This window comes from Chelon labrosus, assembly GCF_963514085.1.
Source record: "Chelon labrosus genome assembly, chromosome: 4".
NCBI classification, from domain to species: Eukaryota; Metazoa; Chordata; class Actinopteri; order Mugiliformes; family Mugilidae; genus Chelon; species Chelon labrosus.
In genome coordinates, this window is record NC_140340.1 from 13,367,539 (window position 1) to 13,387,700 (window position 20,162).

At 40.3% G+C, this 20,162-nt stretch overlaps 1 protein-coding gene across 3 annotated transcripts in view; it reads right to left on the bottom strand.

The window, feature by feature from the left end:
• The window catches only part of megf6b (multiple EGF-like-domains 6b), a 51,256-nt gene that overhangs the window by 12,733 nt on the left and 18,361 nt on the right, over positions 1-20,162 (bottom strand). For all 3 annotated transcript variants that reach the window (XM_084543883.1, XM_084543882.1, XM_084543881.1), the window contains 8 exons: positions 11,644-11,766; positions 5,530-5,652; positions 2,549-2,674; positions 1,803-1,925; positions 1,327-1,449; positions 1,091-1,228; positions 428-550; positions 142-264 (listed from right to left, as the gene is read on the bottom strand). In XM_084543883.1, coding sequence (XP_084400009.1) covers positions 142-264; positions 428-550; positions 1,091-1,228; positions 1,327-1,449; positions 1,803-1,925; positions 2,549-2,674; positions 5,530-5,652; positions 11,644-11,766 — 1,002 coding nt within the window. The remainder of the gene's footprint in view (positions 1-141; positions 265-427; positions 551-1,090; positions 1,229-1,326; positions 1,450-1,802; positions 1,926-2,548; positions 2,675-5,529; positions 5,653-11,643; positions 11,767-20,162) is intronic.

Here is a 20,162-nt window from a genome sequence, read left to right on the forward strand (position 1 = left end):
ACCTCTTTAAAGACCCTGTCTAAATGACTTGGTACACAGAGGGTTTTTTTGGAGGCAGATAGTTTGCCAGGTTTTCCACTGGAATGTTTCTGGTGTGATTCCCGCTCACCCGCTCTCTTAAACATGATTGCTGATACTCACGGATGCAGGATTGCCGGTCCTCGTCCAGACGGAAACCCCGGCGGCAGAAACACTGGAAGGAACCGGCGCTGTTCTGGCATGTGTGATCACAACCGCCATTAGCAGCCAGACACTCGTCTATATCTAAACAACACAGACGCAGCGCAGAAGAGAGGAAAAGCCATAAGCAACTTAACCAAGTGAAACTCAGCCAAAACAAAGACACCACTGTGTGAGTCAAACAAGAACTCTGCTAAATCAGCATCAAAAAAGCGAATAACATATTTTGACTCAGGCTGAAACGAACCATCGCAGCTACACCCGTCAGAGCTGAGTCTGTATCCTGCTGAACAGTAGCATTCATAACCCCCGGGGTAGTTGGTGCAGTCCTGCTCACAACATGAGCTCTGCTCTCCACACTCATCGACATCTGCAGGAAGACAAAATTCATGATTAAGTGAAGTGATGCGATTCCCTGCTCACCGAGAGAAAATGTTTATAAGACATAAACTGTGCAGGTTTAATGGTTAATTAAGGTGTAAAGTTCCAGTTTAAGGATGATAATGAACTTCTCTATTTTCTTCTCACTCTTTACCCTTCAAACTTTGGCATGCATCAGAAAATGTTAAAAACGTGTGTAAAAAACAGCTTAACAACAACGGACGAGAATTATTTTAAGACCAAAATCAGACTGAATACCAGATACAGACAACAGCTGTGACCAAAATGCAACACAGTAACTGTGAACTCATTAATGCGATATAGAAGTAGTGAATTGTGAAGACAGGCATTTATTTATTTACATGTATTGGTACACTTATCCAATAAACACCTATTTACAAATACACTTTTACATAATTACTAATAATTCAATAAGTAGTTCGTGGCCTTTTGCTGTAAGAGCTGATTTAATGCATGTACTGTTGTAAATATGTGTTTATGTCAGTATAAGTGCATCACAGTGTCTTACCAACACAGGTTTTAAGGTCATCATCTAGCCTGTAACCACGGTTACAGCTGCAGACTGGCCCGCTGGTTGAATGCTGGCAGTGATGCGAACATCCACCATTGTTGTTTTCACAGCTGTTCACGATCTCCATCTCGATCCCTTCGGGCCACAGTGAGATCAGAACATGTGTGAGTAAATGGAGCTAAATAGATAAAGTATGGATGTAAAAACATTTAGGTAGGAGGATTTAAACTGACTGTAACACTGTTTTCCATCAGATCCCAGCTCATAGGCACTGTTGCAAACACAGGCGTACGAGCCCAGTGTGTTGTGGCAGCCATGGGCACAGTCGGCCTCTTCTGTCTCACACTCATCAATATCTTGTGGGGAAAAAAATGGATTAAAAAAGACAGAATTGAGGAAGATGGTCCTCTGGTGACCAAAGATTCATTTTCAAGAGCCTGGTCGCTAATCAAATCCATGTCTTGATATATAAACATTTACTATTACATTTACACATTTGAGTGTTGGCTGATACTGACACTGAAACAATGGCTTCCATATTCTCCATCTTCTTTTCATTTATAAGTTATTTATTTTTCTATATCTTAAAAGCCACAGTTCTTTTTTTTTTTCTTTTTTTAATAACTTCATCTTCATCTTTATCAATCGATACCCCGAGCTACATCACAGTAGCATCGCTAACACACATCGCTGTTACTGGAGGATTTACCTTCACAGGTTTTCCCATCCTCAGCCAAGATGTAGCCAACTTTGCAGTCACAGTGAGCCTTGCCACCATCAGGCCGACACTCGTGCATACAGCCTCCATTCTGATCTGCACAGGGATTCTGCACTGTAAAACAAGAAGCACGCGCTCATCAACATAAAGCGACATGGTGCTTCAGGCGTTAAACTGACTACATCTTGTGTAAAGCTTTAAATCCACCATGCACCTCCACCTCATCCCTTTATTGTTCTCTCTGCATAGTTGTATGTGTGTCTAACTTGTGTAAGCCTGTCTGGCATCTGGGATGAGAGACGTTCACAGCCAACAATTACAAAGTAAAAGCATTTGAAAGACAGTAATTTAAAATATATGTATAATTTGCCATCTCCAGTGAACCAAACGTGACTGCACTGCCTCAAAGATTGGGGAGATTAAAAGAAGCAAGGGCATCAAAACATTAATTTGAGTAAAGAAAACGAATGAAGAAGACTGGTGTGACTCATTCCAATTTAATGTCTTATCCCATAAATGACAGCTAATCATATTCCTGCACAGACATCCTGTGAGATAATTACAATTGGCAGCAGATGCAGACAATGTGTTTTTAATGTTATGCTCAAATGTCAGACTCACACCTTCATAACTTTCCAAAGTACTTTCCCTAATCACCCACGCGTTCATAATTCCTTGTTTTGTATAGTGTTCAAGTTTATTTAGTGTTTCTTTACTCTAAAAACATGGGCACTCACGTTTGCAATGCTTGCCATCCTCTGCCAGGATGTAATTTGGCTTGCAGCGGCACCGAAAATGAGCAGCAGACTGCTGCACACAATAGTGTTCACATCCCCCGTTGCTGATGGCGCACGAATGGACAGCTAAAGACACACAGAAAACGAAAGAGTGTTATACAACAAAGGGACAGAACTACTGAGATGCAGGTGCAGTAGTCAGTCAGAAGGAATGAGAAAATCAGGCATCGCTGCAGAAATAAATAAGTCCAAACTGAAGTTTCATATTGGCCTTTTGAACCTGTGATGTGACTGAAACATCAGATCTTGAGAAAAGCTTCTCAGAGAAACTGTAATTATTATACTGACATTTGTATAAGACACAGAGAATACTTCAAGGAATTGTTATGCTTCAAACTATGAGAAATCCGTCATATGAAAAGAACCAAAAATCACAGAGAGACTTAAATAACAGAAGGACATGAATCCGTGGTGAACAACACTCTGATGAGTTTGAGGGCAGTGTGAGCTCAGTGGTCTTCTCCATCTGCGTTGGCTCTCTTTAAAAGACAATAAGAGGTAGAGGCCGAACAGCCCGCTGTTCTCAAAGGCAGTGTTTTTTTATAATCAGGCTGAAGTCAAAATCCATTCATTCAAGTACATGTCAAACCACGGAGTGCTTTCCATCTCAGTGCGGCTACATGCTAAGATTGTGGGATACATCTGACCTCTACAAGCAGATCATGAGCTGGATCAGATGAGCAGAACTGATTTGAGGAAATCTGACTTTACTGACTGGTATGTGTTGTCCTTTGCCCAGTCTGTATTTAGTCATCTTACTGCAAAACTGAGAAACCCCAAATATTTCGCAGCTTGGCTCTGTACAGTTTTAACACGACTGTCAGCAGACAGATATGCAGCTTCACCTGTGAGTGGGTCCACATGTTCACTGTGATTATTAGTGCAATCAGTCCTTTCTTCATGCAACAGCTGTCTCACTAGAGCCTCTCCGGGACAGATGGGTCCCTGCTAACGTACTGTATCTGTTCTATAAGACAATGAAACAACTTTGCCTTATGAAGCCAAGAATCACATAATGATTTTCCACTAAAAATGTCAAAAAGGACGTTCTGTGTACATTCCTGACTGTAGAGACTAGTGCCAGGTTTATACTCTTTTTTTTTTTCTTTCTATCAGCTATTTCTGAAAAAGCCCACAGCTAATGTATCTGCTATGACAGGAGCAATGTACAAACAGTGCAGAGGTCAAGTGACACGATACAGCACAAACTGAAGGAATGAAACTTATGTAAGTGTTTCTGTATGAGCTGCATTTAAAGGATGGAATGGCTGGAGTTATTATAATAACCATTTCATTTTATTTAATTGAATTTTTATTTATTTATTTATTTATCTACTATACATGGCGGATCTGTCTGTATCCATTATTCTCCCTTATTTTACATTAGGCAAAACTTAAAACAATTTTTCAAAATCTTAATAAATAATTCCCTATGAATTCCGACTCAAACAAAACAATGCTTCTTGGATTGTGATTCAGACACGAGGTTCATTGAAGTTCTAGACCAAACAATCTCTCCGCAGTGCCCATTTAGTGGTCATTCTGGTGCGTCTGATCACACCACACCGACCGCCTCAGAAGAAAGTTTGCCCAGCCGTCACTGAATTGTAGATTTTTGAGTAACTCGCTCTAAAGTGAGACACCACAAGAAGCAGACAGAAAATCACAATGTCAACAAGTTACACACTAAAACGTAAGAAGTACAGCTATGACAACAAAATTACTGAGTGCACTATATTGAGCATGTGTTATCCTACTTCATTTGTACGAGAGAAATTGTGTCAATTGACGGACGACACATCCACGTTAAAGGCTGATTGATAATGTATTTCATTTTAAATGCTTTCTTCCTTTTTGTCCTCTGATGTTAAGGTCAAAGTGGAAATAGAAACACTATTTTAAAATACCACCATCATTGTATTCAAATATAATTTACCAGGTGCATTCACAGATTTCTGTGCAGAATCTATTAGTGCAGGGATCAAAACTCTGAGACAAATAAAGTGCTATACTATATATATACTAAGTATGCATACTTAGATGTTAGAGAGATAAAAGACTAGAAGAGTCAGGGACTCTATTTTGATAGAATTTTTCAAAATTGCCCAAATTCCACTGGCTTCAGGTTCTCTGTTGTATGATATTTTTCTTACTGATTTTTCCTATCGATGCTTTCAAAGTCAGTATCTTGCCAATATGTTCAGATTTTTGGACAAAACAAGTCATTTGTCAACCTGCTGACACAAGAAAACTGTCTTTAGACCAATGGTTCTATCATTAGTTGCAGCCACGATACAAAATTTCTCCAGGATCGGATGTCAGTTGGAGTCGATTCAATCAGAAAAACAACTTCAAAAAAGACTTTGCACAAGATATGCAGTGAAAGGAAAAGCTCCATGAACTATACTAAATGTAGCTTCATCAGCAAATGTTATTTGAAACGCCCCATAATAGAGCTTTTTGTCAGGACCAAAAGGGTGCGTCGCAACATCATGAATGCGGTCTACATGATTAAGAGCCCGTGTCGAAAACCATATGTGGCTAAACTTCAATTAAATAATGAACAAAAAATTAAGCTCACGGTAAGGACTCTCCAAAAAATTTTTCCAGTAGCTGAGTTCCTCCAAAACAGTGCTCCATTGTTTGTATTGAAAAGTGAGGTTACATTACAAAGCACCTCTAGAGGCCTTCATATTGTGTTTCTAATTGGGTTCAGTGAAGGACAAGACCTAAAATGATCCCCTTCATCGCGTTGTACTCAGTTATGTCACTTTATTTCAGGTTTTTAAAATTTTGTGTAGCACTCTCATGTTTACAGATGTAACCCAAGTGCACAACAATTGATATGGTTCTCCCCCAATGTGCACATGGTTATTTTTTTTACAATGCAATCACTGAACCAAAGCTGGAACATTACTCACCGAGGCAGGTGCGGCCATCCACGTGAAGTCGAGAGCCCGGGTGACATTCGCAGTAGTAGGAGCCTCTAGTGTTAATACATCTGTGCTGGCAGCCTCCATTATGGACCTGGCACTCATCAATATCTGAAGGATGGGGGAAAAAAGAGAAAGACAGAAGCAGACAGAAGGAGAGAAATGAGTGCAATTTGACTAAATCCGCTCATTATGGGAAAGAACTGTGTACACGTATAAAGCACAGATGAGCTGGCAAGCTGGGAGAGTAACTTAAAGCAGGTTATAGGATAAAGATGTACCCTGGGAGATGATGGATGAGAAGGGAAAGTACTCTATAAGCGCACTGCAGCTCAAACAAACATATCCCCCATGTGGTAACAACTACTGAACATTTAAAACCAAATTTAAATTCCTGGGGTACTTGTCAAAGTCCCTTGGGTGCACAAACATATGGAAACTTAAATCGGAGGATGCGAAACATACACATTCCTCTCAGTCGAGCGTGTGGATTGTAAACAAATAAAAGAAGGGGGTTCTTCATCTGAGAAAGTAGTGGTGAGCGAAACCTGACCTCCTCACTGTGTAACCAGATTTCTAATGAAACAAACTTTTTTCCTAAACACTTATTTTAGGGGTCAAAGACTAATAAATTGTTTGGTGAATCGCCCAGTAGACCTCCATGTGAGATCTGAGCTGATTTATGAAGTCCCGCTCTGTTTGGACTTCTGCTCGCAGCCTGTCTGCTGCTATTAGGACATTAAGCCAAACCCATCTCACCTACAGGCCAATGACAAGTCACACATTTGCTTCAAGATTGCTAAAATTATCACAGTGGAGTTGTTGAAAATTTTGCTGACAGCAACAAGTGACACGACACATTAAAAAGGTGAGTGGGAATGTATTTTGGCTGCCGGGTGCCTGTAAAAACAACTAGCACACCATAAAATATGCTTAGTCAGGGCCAAGTTAAATGTCCGGTTGAAAAATGTGTTGTTCATGACTCCAGGTAGGAATTTTCAACAAGAAACCATTTCGAGAATTCACTGAAATTCCTGCGAAAAGGGGGTTTATAAAGTAGATAATTTATACAATTCACTATGGATAAATATTACTTTTACTACATTTTCTTCATTTTTAGTTTTACTTGGTACAAACCGTCTTACCACACAATGACACTTTAAATAACAGACACGATAGTCTGGCACATAAATACGTTATAGATATATAACAGATTCAGTCTTACAGTGCATCTTCCTCCTGCTAGGGTACTGTTTGTATGACACAGTAAGCTGTCCATCCATTTATATAAACATGGTGATACAATGGAAAGCCTACCAGTCAACAGACATGTCAATTAGGACAGCAACCCTGCAATGCATAAATACTTACAGATAACGGATAGATAGACTGTACAATAGATGTTCTAACACTACACACAGTATCATCGCCTTTTCAGTTGACATGGCAATCATGTTTGCGAACATGTTCCTAGCCACTTGGTGAATGCAGCTGCAAAGCTCCATGTACAGGCTAGAGTCCATCAGCACAAGTGACCCCTTTCACATTTTCACACAGTTTTGAATCAGTGTAAAAATATTTACCGTGGCAGCCAAAGTCGTACTTTCTGTGGCCCACGGGGAGACATCTGAACATAAATCTCTTTGTAACAAAGAGAGAAAATCTGGCCTTCATAGTGCTTGCATCATGCTGTGTGGCAATCAGTATCTGAGCCTGACCTTGCACACTAAACACCATCACATCACAACTTTGTGTTCTCAAAGTTTGTGACCTGTGATTTACACATAAATCAGGTCTTTACAAGACCAAAAGTCTGTCACCTTGATGTTATAAGCCATAAAGGAGGAAATACAGGGTTACATATCATTAAAAATTGTGGTTAATATATGAATCAATGCTGTGCTTTATAATAAAAAAAAAAAAAAAAAAAGGATTAGAGAAAAATATGCAGGATATGAGCATAAAGGGACTGTTAATAATGAATTATAGAAATATCCTTTAGCTGAACCCATCTGCTCCCAGTAATATCCAACAAAACCTTCAAATATAGAGTTTGGAGCAGAAATCAGCTTCTAAACTTTCCTCTTCTTGGTCTCCCTGCTGCCAAATTTCAGCTTCTCTTCATCCTGGAAAGCTGGCAGAAAGCTGTCCCTTTGGTTTTTTCCCTCCATTCATGCTGTAAGCTGTGCTTTGGTTTGGTTTTTCATGAAATGGGACCAACGCTGTGGAGCTGCTGTTACTGCAGCACAAAGTCAGCGGATCCCCTCCAGCCTGGTTTCCACGTCCAGAACACGATCCTCTCAAAAGCTCGAGCCAAAGCCTCAGCAGACGTTGGCTTTTACAGAGGACATTAATTCTCTGCTCGTAGCCACCTACAGCACAGTGTCATTTTCATGGAAAACTACTGCGGTATGAGAGGTGATTTGTTTTATTGTGTGCATTGGATGAATTATTTCTAAAACATCTAAGTAACGCAGCAGACCAGAGGGATTATCAACAACTTGTTGATAATAACTGTAAAACATGTTTCACCATGTGCACTGCAGTCATCTCAAACTTAAAAAGAGATATTCAGTCATAACAATACTGACATAATGTGTTGAGAGTGTATCTGGTATTTATTCCTGTTAGTGGTGGCTTTACAAAGCATTTCTCATGCATAGTTGTTTTCATGTGCACTAATCTATGTTGATAGAGGTAAATCTCTCCTGCTCTCATCACAGACTTAAATGGGCAGTGCCAGCCAACACATACAGCAGGCACATTTATCAGAGGAATTTATTAGCTATTCCGACTACTCCCGTAAATAACTCCCTGCTTATTCACTCAGTCCTCTGAGACTATAAGTTATTTTTTATTAAGAAAAAGAAATATAATTCAAATGAATAACAGTTGTTTGTGCGGGCACCATTAAAGCTGCTACCGTGGCTGTGAAATCATCACTTACCTCTGGCCAGGTAGCCAGTGTTGTATCCTTGGTATCCATGGTAACAGTGTGGCCTATAGCAAATCCTCCTATAGTAACTGTATGGATAGTTTGCAGCAGATGTCAGATATGCTGATGCCTCAATGACCAGCAAAAACAAAATCCACCGTTCTGAAGACAAAGCCATGGCTGGCGTACGAAGCACCAGAAAAGATTCAAAATAAGAATATGTCTTTAAATGTCCAATAATCTACTGTAAAAAATAAAATGCTGTAAACATTTTTGTTTAAGATATTGACCTATTTAAATGAATGACCAGTTCTCCGGTAAAGACTCCTGGCCTGAAATAACATTGTAACTACTTCTTATTCACTCTGCCTCCTGATTTTTATGCCTCCCTCCCTCCCTCCCTCCCTCCCTCCATCTCCCTCTTTGTTTCACCCTCCCATCTACCAAAGCTACATGTCCATCACTTTATAGATCCTCCTCTCTCTTCCCAACTTGTCCAAAAACTTCTCTATCACCACGAGTCCACTACCTTTCACTGCTGGGCCACTGTATTGTTCTGTTCCTTCAAAGAATATTTTGTGATATAAAGTGATGATTTATGAGGTCTGTTCTCAAAAAATGAGAACACTAAAGGATGTGCTGTCTATATTTTTCTTTTGATACTGACATGTATTTAAAAAAAAAAAAAAAAAAAAAAACGGCCACCTTTGGAATGCCAAATCCGACGCCAGAAGTCAAATTCCGTATTTTTAATCCAAACATGTGAGAAAGGAATGAGCTATACAGTGAAATCGTCTATTCAGGAGCTCAGTGCTGAGCTCTCTCATCTGTTGCCAACACATACATGCGAACATTACAGCAGAACCAAAGGGGCACTTATCAGGAGCAAGACATGCTCATGGTCAGCATCCCTTTGCCGCTCTGAAGGGAAATGTCCCGTAGAGAAATGGACGATAGACAAATGGCCCGTAGAGAAATGTCTGACAGAGAATTGGCCCGCAGAGACCACTGCAGGATACAATGACCCTGAAATTCGCTTTTATGACTTTTCTTTTAAATATTATAGCCTTAAATTCCCTCTGACATACATCTGTACAGTTATGCCACAATCATAGTGGCTCAAACACACACTAGCAGAAAGTAATATGGAAAGTTTTTATGACAGCGCTTGCCAACATCTTCCCAACTCTGCACACAAAAAATGCATATTTGTACGGACATCAAAATCATGTGTGGACAACCATGCCAACCAGGTATGGAAGAAAAGCAGCCTGCTCAAGTAAGGAAGCCAGATGACAAGAGGCAGATGATAGGCTCAGAGCCATGACTATAAAATAACTCACCAAAGTATAAAAGAAATATGGATAAAACACCATCCAAGAAAGAAGCTGTGCTGTAACTTCCCAGCTCTCCGGGTTAACAGGAAAAACTAAAACGTGTTGATTCTGGTTGCTCATTATTCAACAGGTGCCAAGCACTGGCTCAGCATTAATGGTCTGAGCTGTAAAGTTCATTTGGCGTGACGACTAAAATGTTGACATTGCTGCACTCAGCAAGACAGCTGTTTCTGTTGGCCATGTCAGCTTTGATCGACACCACTTGAATCAATGCTGTGCAGCCTTTATAATAAAAAATTAAATCAGGGGTTCAAGATGAATTCTGCACGGGGATAAAAAAAGAATGATTTAGAAAAAACATCACAGAACAAAAGTTGTATTTGTTTGTTTCTTATTGATACCAGATACTGAACACTACACATGTTCTCAAGGACAGGATACCACACAGTCACTTGGTCATCCATGAACTCACAAGAACTATTTATTCTTAACAGCTAACTGAATGGATGCTGTCTCTCATCTGGACACGTGTGTTTTGCTCCGCAGCCGTTTGAGCTTCAGGCCATCATGTAAATGGAAAGCAGATCACTTTCTGCAGACGCAGCAACACACAGGCAGCTCTAACTTAAACATCTCCAACTCTAAAATCTTCTAACCACCTTCTTTTTCTTTTTTCTTACCATTGTTAATACTCCTGCCAATTACAGCCAATTAGGACATTAATGCTGTGGTTAGCTTTTTTTCCTCCAATATACACCAATGGCAAAGGGCAGACAGCTATGAAAGCCAGCTGTGACAACGTTCATGTCAGCTCTCCTAACAACCGTGACATGGATCAGATCTCTCACGGGTTCCTCCAGCAGACAGCCACACTCTCATCTAGGCTTGGCCGCTGCACAGAGGAATCATTATTCTGATTAATCCAACCACTCACAGAGATTCCCTAACCAGAAACATTAAAATATGATGGAGCAAAAAGATATTATTGCAAAATGTAGGGAAGAAGCTCAGTTTTGGTGCGCTGTGGTTCAGATACAGGGCTTTCCAGCACACTGGCAGCTAAACTTTCCTCCATAAATACTTTGAGTGATGAACAGAAGAAACCAAGATCCTTGTGGTACTGTGGTATTTTTGAAGTTGATTCCACGTTAATGAGCATAAAATGAAAATGAACTCAAAAATGGCATGGCAAACTATAGCACAGTGGTCATTGATGATGTCAGTCATGATAAGGATCATTTTTTTTTTACCTTCATTCGGGAAGTCCTTCAGAACTCAGCTAATGTTTTGCAGGAACATCTTGACCACACTCACTCCCTAGAGAACCACCAGAACCACAGTTTGTCGACAGCACCATGAGTATGTGGTAAACGGCCTTGCTCAAAGGCACTCAGTACCAGTAATAAGGGAGGAGCAAGCACCAGTGCTATTTCACCTTCCCTGTCCAGATGCAGCTGGTCCAGAGATAAAACCAGCCACTTTCAGTTAACACTTCTTCCCATGTACACATTAGAGGCACTAACAACATAGTTAAGGCCAAATTATCCTGAATATGTTTTACTGCCCCATTTCACATAATTCAAGCCAGTAGCAACTTACAACCCTCCCTGTCTAGTGAGTTTTTAAAACTCCAATTTGTAGCATGCAGACAACCCAGATATCCCTAATTTTCTGACTCCAAAAAAATCTCCCTCCACAGCTACCAAGTACACAATAAAACTGAAAAGCAGAGACTTAATGTGTCACTCTACAATTTGTAGCATGTACCTTTAAACTGAAACAAATTCACCACAAAAATAAATAAATAAATAAATAAAACAATGCACTGACCTTGACATGTTTTGCCATCTTCATTCAGTTTCTGTCCAGGGGGACACCTGCAGTAGAAACTCCCAATGGTGTTACAGCACAGAGCTTCACAGCCTCCATTGGTCTCCTCGCATTCATTCACATCTGACGGGGAACAATAAGACAAAGTTAATCCAATGGTCCACAGATTAAAACACAAATTAGGAAGAACAAAGGGTGACACAGGTTAAATGAAAAAGCTCAGTCATGCATTGTGTTCAAAAATAGTGTTTTGTTTCAAACAGGACTGAGCTGTGAGAGAATGTGTCTGCCTTTTCATGTCAGTCTATTAAGCTTTAAATGTCTTCCGTGAATAAATCTGGATCTGACTTTTGAACGTGTGGAAAGTTCTCATGGGCCTGGAACTTCATGAGAAATGGTTCAGGAAACTGTCGAAATTTGTTTCCATAGTACCAACTTCAAAGAAAATAGAAAAGAACGGAATAAAAAACATCGGCATGATAAATTAAGTGAGACAACAGAAAATATGCAGTAGTAACATTTTATCCCCGTTGCCTTTTAACCTGTAAATGTACTACCGACGTGAACCATGAAGTAGCATTTATCAATCATGCAGAACATCCAAAACACTTCCACAAGAAGTCACAGTTTTCCATTTCATATCCATCAGCGCTAAATATGCTGCCAAACCTGTCAACAACGAAACCTGATAAAATCTTTCCCCTCGGTCCCCAAACTACACATAATGAGTGGGGTCAGATACAGGTGATGACAGCATACCATAATTGGAGGTGCAGAGATTCTGCATAATGAGATAATAAATAAAGAATGAAAGGAATAACGTGCTACGAATTATTCAGTTTTCCGCTGCAATTTTTAAGACAAAGGCACACATTCCCAGCATTAACATTAAATTTTGTTCATATGGGGCTTTGTCGGGAGAGATTATGCTCTCTGTATTGTTTAATACTTGATGACAGTGGGTAGTTTTGTTTGCCATGCCAGCGGAAGGAATCTTGGACTGAAAACTGAAAACCATGGAGCAAATTAAGGAGGAACATTCATTTGGCACTAATCAGCTTGTAAACATCCTCGATGGTCATAAAAGTAGAGAGCTACTCTACAGAGAAAAGAGTGTGAATGCAAAGAAAATTGCTATATAGAACATTTTCCCCCTTCTAGCAAATTTCGGTACATTGCAATGCCAGTGTTTAACCAGCCAATTAAATGATTTCCCTCTCTGTTCACAACATCTGGAAATGCTCATGCTAAAAAACCCTGCATTCTTTCTATTACCAAGTGTTTAAAACTTTCATGATGCCTGCAAGACATCGTAATCTAATGAGGTGACATCTTTAATGTCAAGAATAGATTTTCTTTTTAGAATAAAACATGATTTCTAATTATTTATTAAACCAGTCCTTCTTAGATGAAGCAGATGATATCTAGCTAGAGATCCAGTGAGGGATGCTCACTGCTTAGAGCACAAAAGCTTGACTGAATCTGAGTCTGGGTCATCGGGTGAGAGAGAGTACCTTCCTTTTAGTACAGTTTATTAATCTTGTAAATGGCAGATTTGTAGAAATTTACGCAAAAAAAAACTACCAGACTAAAGCAGACAAGTGATGGTCACTAAGTAGTATGTGACCTTAAGTCAAGGGTAGGACTGAAGACCCTCAGGCATCCTGCGGTTACACCATGAGTGCGTTTGTCTTGAGTGTGTGTGAGGATGTCTATCTCCCCCTTTTGCCCCCTGAGGCCACACACCTGCGTGGCAGTTTGAGCCGGGGTCTGGCCATAGTCAGAGTCACGCTCATCATTCTCCAAGTCTTTCTGCCCAATAAGCAGACAGGAATGTTGAACAGCTAAGCGTTAGAAAGAGAATATATAATGCAGGAGTGGAAAACTAAATGTTTATGTTTTTTTTTTTTTTTTTATTTCAGAACAGGATTTACTCAACAGGGAGCGAGCGGGCAGAGGAATAATTTGTGTAATATCATGCGCAGGCCATGCGTAGAAATAAACATTTTCTCTTGTACTTTTAGGATGACATTGTATAAATAATATTGAGTCCCCTTGTTTTCTTTCATAATGAAGAACTCATTGGAAACAAATGAAACGATCCAAAAGACTGAGAAAAGCAAACACGACTGATAATACATTTCTGCTACATTGCTGTTTAATGCAACCTTTTTTAAAAACAACAACAACAATCTTCTCTGTGTGTTGAACTCAGTGACCTCTGAAGTGAGTCTCGTGGTTGAAACAAAGGCTACACCAACACTTTACGCCAGAGGGTTGTTTTTTTCCAGTTCATCATACGTCATGCTCACCCATCCATCAATCCGTCGCCAGACTGAACATCCAGCAGGGTTACCAGACACATCTAAGGATGTGAAACAAGAGCTGTACCCTTTCTTACAAAGGAGAAGTGTTTAAAGATTAGCCCCATCCCGTGAACATCAAATCACAGAGGTTTCTTTTACCTGACCTGAGCCTTCGGAGGAGGTCGGTCTTCACTGCTTCCCAAAGGAGATCAGATACCTAGAATATAGGGGTGTGTCTACAGACAAACTCATGCCCCTTGGTCAGAGTCAAAGGCCAAGGCTCAGCGCTGATCGCATGCTGAGACAATCACATTCACCATTTGGCAGATGTTTGGATATACACCGATCAGGCATAACATTATGACCATCTTCCTAATATTGTGAAGGTCTCCCCCAAAACAGTTGAGACTCATCAGAGGACATGGGCTTTCTGAGGGCGTCCTGTAGTGTCTGGCTACAGAATGTTGTTAGTGGGGGCCTTTGGGTCCTATGGGCTGAGGGGAGGGGCCGCTGTGGATCAGGCTTGTTCCAAGTCATCCCAAGGACACTTGATCATTCTGGGATCTAGGGAACTTGGAAACTAGGTCAACACCTTGTGCAGTTCTTTGTTAATGCTAAACCATTTCTGGAATGCTACAAAAACAATCCTTTAATTATTTAATTTATAAAATGTAAGAAAGTCTGAAAACAGTAAATGACACATTAAATAATTAAATATATGTAATTAATGTCACTGATTCCCTCCCTAATCAACTCAGCTGGATAAGCAATGTGTTTAGCTTCTGTTAGCATGCCACCAAAGAAATGCTGCATCAACTGTATGCTAATTCTGGAGGTTGTGGTTAGTGGTTTGGTGTTTTATTGCAGTGCATCTGGGGTTCCCTGTAGTGTTTTCTAGCAGAGGTGGGCTGCCTTGCCTCACACCAAAACTTCTTCTTATAACCTCATAAAAAAGTACATCTGGGAAAACGCTATTTTGCAGCACAAATGTCAAAAATGTTACTGACCACGAGAAGACAGAATTGTGAATGGATCTGAATGGCCAAATTCCAGAGCTGAACAATTTCTTGGGAGGACTCTGAAAATGTTTCTAATATTTTGTTATGTGTATATATGAAGGTGGAGTTTCTGTGCATTGTACTGTGAGGACAACACAATCTCAACTACATTACAGCGACTGCCAAATTATCTTGTGTCTTCTTAACAAATCTATAACAAACAAATCTGAAGAAAATGTGCATTTCTTTGTAGTGGAAACTCTGCTCCAAAGTAACCCGGTAAAGAATGAAGAATAAAGTTTCACAAAAACTTTTATGTTTCTGAAAGTTCAGCTGCAGCAAAGCTTTGAGTTTACATTCTTCTGCTGTATTGTGTGACTTCCTCTGATAAGGACGACCGCCACAGGTCCCAGGAGGATGAGGCTAATGTCTCGACTGACCATGAGGGTCTAACAGGGCCAAAGAAAACCACGAGACCTCTGATATTATCTCAGGGGTTGATGGGCCAGAAAATTGCAGCATTCATCATGGATCGGGGGGGTTGGGACACTGTGGATAGCTCTAACCTGTTTCCTTTTAGGGTTCTGATCTAAACGCCTGCTGGTGTAATAACGTGCTTTGGTGGAGTTCATTCCTGCTTGCATTCCCTGAAGTCCTCACAGCTGCTTTCATTTACCAGGTGCTACAAAGATGGGGATTGGCCAGAGGTTCCATGAGACGTATTTGAGTCACAGGTTTCGTTCAGAAGAGGATTTCTCAGCTGCTGACCTGCACATGTGGCGATAGGTGAAACACAGTCTATAACATGTTTGTTGTCCAACTGAGGAACTAACTGTCTGTGAACTGGAACTAGCAATTTACTTCACACTCTTTCAAAGGAAACTCATCCTCATCTTTGACCTCCAGTATAACCGACCCTTAAAGTGTAGCCATCCTGTAGCCATCTGACAGGCAGCATCACAATCCTGCCTCCTATGGGCCCAAGTGAAACAGATGATCTGGTGAAATATGCTCACCCAAGCTCACAGCACATGAAGGTTATGAACCCTTGCAGATAGGACTCAAATATCACAAAGATATTTTCTAAATGTTTTGTCCAAGCTGAAGTGTGGATAAATGTGTCTCCACTGTGTAAGTACTTTGACACTAAGGTTTCTTTAGAAAAGTTCTCCTTCCAGACTGCCGTCTCTGTGCTATGCAACATTTACAGATAGACTAAGAGCAAATAAAAGCAGATATCAAGAAAATGGCACATTTTTCACGGCAAGTGTAATCAAAGACTTCTGCTTCTGGTTTAATTAAATAAGTAAAAAAATAAAGATGCATGGAACCGTTAATTTTCTGGCACATTTTTGCAACAACGCACATAATTTCAGGAGACAATTGTGTAAACATGTAAATAAGAGAGGACTGATTGGACTGATATGATTGGTTGGTCAGGTCTCCAAATGAGTCCGAGTCAGACTGCCAGTGCACACAACTACAATTCAAACGACACGTGTCAACTATCTGATGTGTGATTATGTTATGTAAAAAATATAAACTCAACATATTTATCTTTTTCTTATCCTCTGCAAGACATCAGCTCAAGTTCAACATTGCCCCCTGCTGTTAATCTTTTGTTACATCAATTACAGCCCAGATGTGGAAGTGAGCATTTATTAAACTGACACTGTGTAATTCTGCCATGTTCTCATTCATCATGTAACTAAAACACAGCTGCCACAGTGAAATAATTCACTGTCAAAGAAAGTCATACTTGTCAAATTGCCTTTCACTCTGGTGTACCACACTGACCTACTCAGGAAAAATATGTATGCTGTATTAAGCATCCTATAATTTCCTCCCCTAGTCCTATTTAATCCAGTCTTAGTGCCAGTTTTGAGTACGAGTTCCTTCCTGAAGGTCTTTAGTTGTGGCCAACATGGCAGCTGAGCTGTTGTTAAGTGGCACTATCACTGGGATGTGGTGTGGCTTTTCTGAAATCAGAGAAGTTAAAAAAATGTCCCCTTTTAATGACAAAGGACTAACCATACACAGGCCTCTGTGATGTGCACTCACTGAGGTTTAAGACATCTGCACCTCTATTCACAAACCACTAACGTTTCCATAAAGTCATTAGCAATCCCTCTCAAGTCTGGGGTAACCATAAAATAGGGTATTACAGCATTGAAAAGCAAGTCCATTTCTTTAAACCTTAACATATTCAAAAGACACTCACAACCACACGGCTCTTGAAAGCAAATTCAAAAGGTTTTTGTACTTCTAACTACTAAACAAAAACACAGAGTCATTATAAGTCCTTTGTAATGCTCGATTGCTTAATTTGTTAAAAAACAACAAAAACGAAAGGATTAAGAAATGGATGGATTTGAGAAATGTAAGGTATACTGACAGCTAATTAAAGCCAGCTGTAGCACTTCCTTTGATTAAACCGTTCTCATGTGAAAATGCAGAACAACAGAATCTACATTTTCCGCTTATCTGCCTTTTTAAACAGTTGTATTTTGTTTTTATTCAGCGCCTCTTCCAGGCATGTGTTGACAAGAAAAGGGAGACAAGCAGCAGACTGTTATGCTGACAGAAGCACCAAGACTGTCTGACTCTAGAGTAAAAATATTAATCACACGACTCAGTAGTCTGTATACACCTTATTATGCTGACCACGGAGCATCCAGTTTTAATGTTTGTGCATGTTTGACCACAGGGGAATTATGGGTGATATCAAAGACACTGAAATCCAGTGTTTAAGTTTGTTTAGTGAACATTCGGCTCTACTGAGTCCTAACTCCTCTAATCCCTGTTTTGATGATCCATTTCACTGCACTGCAAGCTTGTAAGTGTGTGAGCTCAAATGTGCACGTTCTATAGCGTAGGCTCTCATTTATGTTTATGTGTTAAAGAATACACCTCTCTTAGGAACCAGCTGCACTTCACTTTGTAAGCTTTCATTTTTGCCTTCGCTAGAGCTGAGTGCAACTCTCACAACTCCTTCGTTCCCACACAGGCAGCTCAAATCATATCAGTAAGTCACAAGGCTGTTCCCAATGGCCAGTCACCTCAAACTGGAAATCTGAACTGGTAAAGACAACCCCAAAGGCTTTCACAGCCCCGTTCTGACTAATCGTGCGATGGAAACTGACAGAACAATAAGTCTCGTGAGAAATGTGTCCCTTCAAAACCTGTGGATAGCTAAAGGTTTCTGACTTCTGTCGCTCAGTTTTACTGTCTGTCCAAAGTAAGAGACTTCAAAAAAAAGTAGGCCATCTGCATTAACCTATGCATGTCTGCAGAATAACATTTTATGATCTACACAGATGAACAAGACCTCAGGGAATTGCCCCCTGACCCTTTGCGTGTGCTCTATCTCTGTACTACCTGTTGAGGCCTGTCTTTTCCATCTTTGACCCAGGAGTTTTGAGCAACTAGGGCAACACATGTAGGCCTAGAGGAATCCAAAAATTACTTGTTGTGGTTTCCAGCCTCCCTTTTGGCTGCATGTGTGACATATGCTGCAGAGGTATGCACAGGACCTGAGCAGAGGAAAAGTCGCTCAGAGCCTTTTACCTACAGGGCATAAGGTGGCAGATACATGACAGACTGTCATGCTCAAGGTATACAGAGGGAATAAACACTGAAGGGCCGATTATTGCTCTACATGCTCAAATGTGATATTACATGGTTCCACAGTTGTTCAACGTTAAAAGCAACAGCAGTCAAATATATAATCCCCTGGGTATATGTAGTTTCAGAGGTAACAGACTCCATTTTCATAGCACAGCTTGAATAAGTTAGGTGATATTTTCTTGACACAAACAAGCTCTGCCATGTCTCTGATGTTTTCATGCCTAGTGTGGCACAACAGAGCTGCAACATGATGGGCTCTCCATGCTGACAAGGCATAAAGCCAGACATCAAAAATGATTGGTTTTCTAATGTTGCATGGTAAATGGTCAGTTGTGAGCAATATGGCGATTTTCTACCTTAGTGGTACTCTTTCAACAATGGCAGTAGCTGCCATGCAAGGGGCTCACTTGCTTTTGGGAGCAATGTCGGGATCAGTGTCTTTCCCAAGGGCACCTGCGTACACATTGGCCATTTGTAGTTAATGGGTATGCAATTAAACTTGGCAAAAAGTGAGGCTTTTCTTGAGGGAATTCTCTAATAACCAACAATTATTCTTCTCGACTGGAAGTAGAAGAATTGAAGAAAATAAAAAACAATTCCAAACTGAACTAATGAGTTATGAATACATATTTTATTTCTAAATGCTGTAAGAATGTGAAGCTACGTGTGTTTTATCTTTACAGTTTAATGTGTCTATGGAGAGAATGCCAGTAAATCTTCTCTGCTGACATAAAAACTACAACTAAATACACCCCAATGGCAATAACAACATTCAAACTGCAATCAGATTTTAAGAAACAGCCTTTGCATGTGAAAGGCGAGTGACCATGTCTCATTACATCTCTTTCAGATTAGCATATGCTTTGCACACCTCAAGAAACATCAGCGAGTCAAGCAGCACACTCCATATGGAGAGAATACACAACCGTGGAAATAATGTCAAAAGTGCAGGAAAAACAGAGATGTTTTTGATGTGTTTGACTCAGTTGAGTAAACAAGAAGCAGATAAGAAGAACAAAGGAAGCAAAGGCAAAATCAGGAGAAGATATGGGAGTATGTAATACTTCAGGCGCAGATGGGGAGAATCGGGCACCACTGGCACTTGAAAAGATCATTCCATGCTGATAATTCCTCTAACTGTATTTTGCAAACTCTCGTCACTTCCAATTTACTCAAACTTGATGCCCTTTCCCCAGTGTGACCAGGAGAGACCTTTCATTAGGAATGCTGCATAGAACCTAATGAGACAGGGTGGGAGTTCAGACTCGGCACAATTACAGGAGATTAGGGTGCTTTGCAGGATGCAATGGCAGGTAGGTGGGCAAGGATGTACCCCACCCTCTGACTGCAGTGCACTCCCTCTCATTAGAGATGCCTTTTTTTGACTTCCCAGGCACAAAGCAGCTCTCTCTCATAGCTGCATTTAAACATCTCATCTTGGGGTGACTTTAGTATCCATGGTTTGTGTCATAGCTAGATTTATCAACAACTTTTTTGTGTTTTTGACAAGACCAGTTTCTCCATCATCCTCATTGTATTTGTGAGAGAAACAGTTCTAAAATATTCAACCATACAAGAAAAGTGTTTC